The 8,304-nt window shown below is 40.5% G+C and overlaps 1 protein-coding gene across 1 annotated transcript; it reads left to right on the top strand.

Annotated features, from left to right (window-relative positions):
- The first annotated feature begins 6,395 nt into the window (after window positions 1-6,395).
- LOC147602624 (uncharacterized) lies at window positions 6,396-7,837 on the top strand. Its single transcript, XM_086797810.1, has 2 exons — window positions 6,396-6,688; window positions 6,801-7,837. The coding sequence occupies exons 1-2, from the start codon at window positions 6,403-6,405 to the stop codon at window positions 7,382-7,384; spliced, it is 870 nt and encodes a 289-aa protein (XP_086653936.1). The 5' UTR covers window positions 6,396-6,402; the 3' UTR covers window positions 7,385-7,837.
- The last annotated feature ends 467 nt before the right edge of the window (window positions 7,838-8,304 follow it).

Raw genomic sequence — 8,304 nt, 5'->3', positions numbered from 1 at the left:
AAAATGTACAAGGTTTATTAGTAAAAAACTATGAGCAATATTAAAATGATTCCATTATGACACATATGTAAGGAAGGGGAATTCTTTAAAGGAGGTGCATATTTCACATGCTTGAATGAGTTTTAAACTCATAAAAATTGAGATATTTCATCTCTCCTCTCTCCTCATTCAAGTCTAGTTCCAAAAAGTTAGCTTAACTGACCTAAAAATGGTCAAATATTGACCAAACTGATTTAGAAAATTCTAGAATCAGTTTGTTTGGTTAGGAGCTCAATTTTTCCTATAAATAGAAGCCTCCCCCTTGTTGAAAAATAGTTAGTGTTTATGCATCGTTACTCTACTCCACCTAAGCCAAGAACTGTGAATTCCATTTAATAATTCACTAGTTTTTGGAGCTTCCCTCTTTCTTCAATCCCCATTAGTGGCTCCATCAACATACTTAACCAATTGATTGGTTGGGGGCCTCTACCGTGAACAAAGAATCAAGCAAGTTGTAAGGTAATTAGTGAATATTCATCTTTCTATAATTTCTCAATGTTTCTCTCTTCTCAACCCCTCTCAAGCTTGAGAAGTTTAATTGGTATGGTTTTTTTTAAATGCTATTGAAGTTTGAATAGTAGTGAAGAGTTACATAATTTAATAAATGCTATTGAAGTTAATTTTCATTTATGTTTAAATTCTAATGATTCTTATGTAAATTCTCTCTCTCACTCAAGAAATGGTCATACTCATGACCCATTCTCAATCCAAATCAAGCTTTTCATAAAGCTTTTCCTTAACCCAAGATAAAGCTATGCTTGAGGCCAAATTAATGGCTTTTTCTTATGCTTTTAGTTTATGTATATTGATGATTCAATCCATTATGGATTAAGGATCCAATTAGAGAATCATTTTAATTATTTCCTTAATGATAAGCTTTATCCCTTAGAAAAATTGAGATTTATCAGTCATAGCAGCGGAGCTATGGCAAAATTTTTATAAAAATTATGCATAAAAATTTTTTTCATTCAAAGCATAAAAAGAGGACTTCCTACCATATTCTAGGAATCATCATCCTAGATTAATTGAAAGAATTTCATTATAATCATGGAGAAATTAAATTTTAATATTATGCATAAAGGATAAATTTTTATATCAAAAGTGTTATTTTTACCATTTTTATTTTCATGCATAGAAGTATGCATAATGGATAAATTCTTATATCAAAAGTGTTACTTTTATCATTTTTACTTTCATGCATAGAAGTATGCATAAAGGATAAATTTTTATATCAAAAGTGTTATTTTTACCATTTTTATTTTCATGCATAGAAGTATGCATAATGGATAAATTTTTATATCAAAAGTGTTACTTTTATCATTTTTATTTCATACATAAAAGTATGCATAAAAGAAAATTTTTATATCAAAAGTGTTACTTTTATCATTTTTAATTTTCATGCATAGAAGTATGCATAAATGAAAAATTTTTATATCAAAAGTGTTACTTTTATCATATTGGATTTCATGCATATAGGTATGCATAAAAGATATTCTTTTTATACTAAAAGTATGATTTTCCTCATAAATGGATTTTATGCTTAACTTAGATGCATAAGAGAAATTCTTTTATTCTAAAAGTATAATTCCCTACCAAATTGAAATCATGCATAAGAAGATGCATAAAAGATTGATTTTAATTTCGAAAGTGTTAGTCACCTTAAATGGAATTTATGTATAAATAAATGTGTAGAGAAATCTTATATCAAATAAAAGAATTCTCTTTAAAAAAAAAAAAAGATATGAAATGTGATAAGATGTGATAAGAGGTGTATGAGATGTGATAAGAATTGATAAGATGCGTATGGAAAGTGATAGGATGTGATAAGAGGTGTGATAAGAGGTGATAAGATGCTTATGAAATAAGTTAGGATGTGATAAGATGAATTAAGATGTGTATGGGGGGATGAGGTAAGAAGTGTATGTGATAGGATAAGATGTATATGGGTTGTGATAGGGCGAGAATGGATGTGATGTAAAAGATTAGATGTGAAAGTATATGGGGTTATATAAATGGGAATGTGAAAATGGATGTATGTATGTGGATGTGTGGATATGGAGATGGGAGTGTGGATGTATGAACATGAAAATGGATATATGCATGAAGATGTATATGCATAGATGTAAATGTGGAGGTAGATGTGGATGTAGATGTGAATGTGGAATGTGGATGTATAGATGTGGATGTATGGGAATGTGGATGTGGATGTATGTGAATGTGAATGTAGATGTGGATGTATAGATGTGAATGTGGAATGTGGATGTGGATGTATGTGGATGTAGATGTGGATGTATGGATGTGTATGTATGAATGTGGATATGGGATGTGGATGTATAAATAAGGATGTGAAAATGGAGGTAAGCATGTAGATGTGGATGCATGTATGTGAATGTGAATGTAGATGTGAATGTGGAATGTGGATGTATAGATGTGGATGTATGGGAATGTGGATGTGGATGTATGTGAATGTGAATGTAGATGTGGATGTATAGATGTGAATGTGGAATGTGGATGTGGATGTATGTATGTATGTGGATGTAGATGTGGATATATGGATGTGTATGTATGAATGTGGATATGGGATGTGGATGTATAAATGAGGATGTGAAAATGGAGATAAGCATGTAGATGTGGATGTATGGATGTGAATGTGGATGTGGATGTGGATGTATGGATGTGGATATGGATGTGAATATATGATATGTGATGTGAAGGAATCTGAAGTGAAGAGATGGAAAAGGAGGTGATTGGATGAGTACACATATACATGGAATGTGGAATAAGTAATGTGGATTAATGAGGGATAATGTGGAAAAATGAGAGTTAATATAGAAACTGTATTTGTAAACTGTTTGTAAATGCTGTTTGTAAATGGCTGTTTTATGTCAAGAATGCTGGGGAAGCATTTTGACCGTCTTGTGATTAAGGTCGTGGAGACCTAACTGATAAAGTTGCAACTGCTGACGGAGAGTCAATGGAGGACGTCTCGCGTAGCAAGGTCGACCGAGGTCTTGACCAGCCTCGGTTCGATTAAAATGGTGAGCTTCCGGTACGGTGGATGAGGGACCAAGGAAGCGGCCTATGAGTGAAGCGCTAGGTCACCTGCGAAGGATCCTAGAGGGTGCTGACCATACGGTGCTCGGGCTCTGGGTCGCCTAGGATACCCACGCGTGCGTCGAGGAAGATATTGGAACAAGGAGTAAGAGTTGTTTTGTGAAACCGGGCATGGATCTGGTTGACTGACCTTCCTGGTCCTCAACGGATGAGTCCATGGCTCTTTTATATGGATCTGTTGGTTGATCTTGCTGATCTTCAACGAGAGTCCATCTTGATAAGTGATTATATTGCCGAGTATTATGGGCTAGGAACTATGGAAACGGCCTCTGTGTGGACAGGTGGTGAGCGTTCTAGTTGCCAATGATGCCATAGATACTCTGATGAAGGAATGATGGGAAATTATGAATCAACTGGATAAATTGGGAGATTGTGATCAGTGGTACTATGGTTTCATTAAAGGATTGTTTTAAAGTTAGCTGATGCTAAGAAAAAGGCAATTTTCATATTGGGTGTGTAAGTGGTGTGGCTAGTTTTATGTTTGCATGAAATTCCGGCTAGGGGGCCTTGGAACTCTTTTCCTTGGTACCCGGGACAAAACCTAACCAAATTCCAAATTGGATCCCATCACTACAGTGGTTGGGCGGTTGGCTAACCCATGGGATCGGATGGGGTTAGGCTGGACTGATGGATCCATAAATCGAGACTCAACTTTGTTTTTACGATAGATAAAGTAAATCCCGGATAGAAATTGTTCTATGGATAGGAATCAACGGCTGTGCCTCTTGATGGGGAAAAAAGCGTTGATCCCAATGATCCAAGTGCAAGTTTCTACCTTGAATTGACCAAGTACCGTTAAAGGTGCAGTCAGATCAGTTGATCCGTAATGATCTTGACTACGTTAGAGTAAAGAGTTATCCTGGTGGAATCGCCCATGCTTTCCGAGTAAAGGAAGTTTTTCCAGTTTCGGTTTTGGACAAATCGACGGATTAGTCTCTTGTCCAGATATCCGTGGGCGAGGCCCCGAGTGTGAGACCCCTACCCACGCATGATGTGCTACTTCCGCTGCTAGTACCCCGAATCCGTTGATCGGTGGGGAACAGGGATCTCACAAGTAACTAGCTGACAAGCATGGGAGTGGGTCTATATGCAGTCACCTGTTGTAGGCCGACAACATCTGGGGTATAATACTCCAAGCAGCAAGGTCATAAAAGGTGGGACAACATTATAAAAATCATATTTTCCCATGCATAACAATTAATAGCATTTAATTCTTTTTATTGGGTATTTTGTGTCCATGGTGAACTGGCCGCCGACAACCCTTTGCTGGCCAGCCAGTAGTAGCAAGGAGACATATCAATACAAGCACATCAGTTCTCATTCAATCATTCAAGTATTCTCAGCAAAGCATACTCACTTTGCACCATCCAAGCACTCTAGGCTACTAATAAGGAAGATACTCTTCACATTCAGCAAGCATATGTGCAGTCCTCTAGCTATGTGGACTTGCATCAGTGACCAAGGAGAGTCTTTAGCAGAGCCTCGTGATAGCTAGATACTCAATTGATGTACAATCTTCCTCGTTCTTACATTGGGCATTCATATCATTTGTACTCAGCATTGTACAACATTTCTCCAGAGAATAATATAAGCAAATACTCCTGCTTGGAGGGGGCCCTTTCAGTGGTGGGTATTGGGACCCAATATTGTGTCATCTTCCACATTCTCATTCTCTCTCTCGCTCTACTCTCTAAAGTTGATGATAAGTATTCTCACCACATAAAGGTATAAACAAGGGTGATGCTGATGTTACTAAAGAGAAGGATACTTGTGTAAGAAGTTTGATTGATCTATGGAAAGATAATAGATTGGTTTCTAATGAAAATCCAAAGGCATATATAGAGATGATAAAAAGTGAGTTGAATGCGGCCTACTGCAACAAAATTTGGAGGGTAACCTGGAGCAAGCGTACTTGGGAGAAGAGGTGGAAATTGTTATGGGGTCTGAGAATACCTTCGAAAGCCCAAACCTTTCTGTGAGAGTATGCATGTGGGCTTTCCCTCTAGGCCTACAAGTTGGTGGATAGACACTTTACCTCACGGGTTTATCCTAGGTGTGGATCAATAGTAGAGGATGGTAAACATGCGTTTTGGGGATGTTTTTCCATCAGGGGTTTGTGGAGAAAGATAGACAATTGGGTGTTTGCTAACATAGCTCTAAGGGGTTCTTGGGGGGACTGGTTAATGGGAAAATTGATTGAAGCAAAGGGGGCAGTTGGTATGATTTTCAGCATGGTTAGATATACTTGTTTGTGGGAAATATAGATTTCTAGGAACTATCTGGTATTTTCAAAAGGGTTTAAGATAGTGACTAGATGGTATTGAGTTATGTATAGTTGTGTACACTATTGTTGGTATGTATACTATGTGAATAAAATGAATAATAACACATTTGTGGAGTTGGTGCAGTCATTACAAACTGGAATAGGATGAGCCACTCATAAGATGTTGGGATAGTTGTGCACATACTAGGGGAACCTAACAAATTCATGGCTTTGCGGGTATATGTAGGGAAGGATGTGAAGGAGTTGGGGACATATAATAATGGGAGAGTTGGCTTGCCAAAGTTGGGCCTAAAATACAGAGGTGGTATTTGAAGGAGAAACAACTAGTCCATACATTCTTGGCATTGATAGAGAACCCAATTGGATAGAGGATTGTTGTGAAGATATGAAACAAGGAGGCTATGGAGGAGCAGAGCCCCAAGGGCTTCACCACTGAGCTTGGCATACCATATCAGATGGGATCAATCATCTTTTGTCTGGCAAGATGAGAGGTGGGACCAGATTTGTGGGTTGTTAATAGTGAAGAGTTATACTAGTGTTGTTTTTGTTCGGATCTGAACTATACATGTGGCGTATGTAAAAGGTGGACTGTTGTATATGTGGCTCGATAGTTTACTAATATAATAAGAAGAGAACACGTCTTTATTAGATACTAATTCTCATTTAATGTGGGTTGCTGGAAAAAGCATAATAAGGTGGAGACTATGCCCTTATGGGGACAATAGGAACTCATCGGAATGGTCAATGCGAGAAATGTGGACTATGTCGTACTCCGGCTGGCTATGGGCACCTCGTGTGGACCACTCGTCTCTGAGAGGATCGTGGGTGGAGTGTGCCGAGTCGTGACAAAGTGATCGGATGAAGGGCGTGGACGTGCGAACCTCGTCGTCGTATTCGCAGACATGGTTATAAAAGCAGTCGATGTAATGGTCCGTCTACACTCTGAGTGGATTTGAGTTATAGCCATGGATACGTCTCTCACGCACAAGCGCTTGCTCGTGTTCGTTTTAATCTGCGGCTTGGCTTGCGAGGTCGCTTTGGCGAAGGGGCAGTATGGATCGAACAAAGAGGATCCGCACAAGGGTTATAAGGACACAGACAGCTCGCCCAAGGGGGACAAGCAGTCTCCCAAAAAGGCAGCACCGTACAAGAAGCCAAGCGTAGTTGCCCTTGCGGTGGAAGGAGTAGTGTCGTGCCAAGATTGCAAATATGTGGGAACCAGATCGCTCGCGTACGCAAAACCCCTAGCTGGTAAGTAATTAATATCTTAATAATGCAAGTGTGCTTGCTTCAAAGTCTAAACCAGAAAGACGAACTTGATACGGCCTGTATATATTTCACAACATGATGATACCCTCCGCAGGAGCCAAGGTGAAGCTCGCATGCCAAGCCGGCCTCCGCTACAAGAAGTTCTTCTACTCCACAGCTCTCACCGACTCTCATGGCTACTTCTTGCTGCGCGTCCCCCGCTTCGACCTCAAGCAGTTCCTGCCTCTGATCAAGAACTGCAAGGTCTACTTGGTCTCCTCCCCAGACAAGAAGTGCAGCACTTGCACCAACATCAACTATGGCAAATCCGGAGCCCCTCTCCGCCTGGAAAAGTCATACCCCGATAAGCTCCTCTACTCTGTGGGACCTTTTGCCTTCGCTCCTGCCCGCCCATGCAAGACACCTCCTCCTGTGTACCCCCCACCTTCCGCACCCGCTTACAAGTCCCCTTCTCCTCCTCCTCCTCCTGTGTACACCTCTCCCCCGGTGTACCCCCCACCTTCACCACCCGCTTACAAGTCCCCTTCTCCAGTGACGTACCCCCCACCTCCCTCACCCTCCCCTCCTCCCCCGGTTTACAAATCCCCTTCCCCAGTGTACAAGTCCCCTCCCGTCTACCCCCCGCCACCTTCCTCGCCCGCTTACAAGTCCCCTCCACCGCCCCCCCACCACTACTAGAGGTCCATAAATTCATAGTCCACGCGCCTAAAATGGTAGGCGCCCTAGTTTTCTAAGGAATAAACCACCACTACAATTTCGGGTGGAGTAACAACATTTTCCCTTAAGCAGCAACCACAGTATTCTCTCCCCTCTGCCCTCTCTCTCTCTCATGTTGACTTCGAGGCGCAGACTACTACACTTAGGTGGCAGCAGTGATTGCATGTTCTATTTGCACTCACTCTTGCCGTTACCTTGTATCACCAAAAGGCTACGTCAATGTGCTTTGGAAAGAGAAAAACAACATTTTGTATACGTGGGCTCCCGGTACCCACCTACACAATTTTACTTTCCTATAAATCATGGGGTCCTAGTTACCCATACCCATCTCGGCAATAAAGGGCATGGTACCCATCTACGCAATTTACTTTGCTATTAATCATTGCATATGATCAAGAGATCAAATACCTTATCCATCGTTTACTTACTTTTAATTCCTTACTTCTTGCTGTAAACTATAATCTCATGCTCCACTACTAGTAGTGAACTTAGGTGCTCTTTGTTACGGATCCTATCTTCGTGCTGTCTATTACACGTAGGTGTGGTTCTCTTCAAGATCTGCCCCCCTACATACGATTTTGACACTCCAACAAAAAGAGGGCCTAGCAGCATTTATAGTATGGCTGTTATAAAAGGATCACGAAAAGTGTTGGGGCGTAAGCGTGCTGTAAGCAACGCTATTTTTTCGACGCTATAAGTGCTGCTATATCCCACAGTATAATCGTCGCTATATCCTACGGTATAAGCGTCGATATTTCCTACGTTGATTTCGCCCGTTGAGAGCGGCACTAATGAAAAATGATATCATTCCTATTTCCATCACTTATAGCGGCGTTGATAAAAAACAACAGCATCACTATTTCTGCCGCTTAGCGGCGCTG

This window comes from Cibotium barometz, unplaced genomic scaffold (genome assembly GCF_041138505.1).
Source record: "Cibotium barometz isolate CiBa-2024 unplaced genomic scaffold, ASM4113850v1 ctg368, whole genome shotgun sequence".
Taxonomy (NCBI): Eukaryota; Viridiplantae; Streptophyta; class Polypodiopsida; order Cyatheales; family Cibotiaceae; genus Cibotium; species Cibotium barometz.
This window is presented reverse-complemented; position numbering and strand designations above follow the sequence as displayed.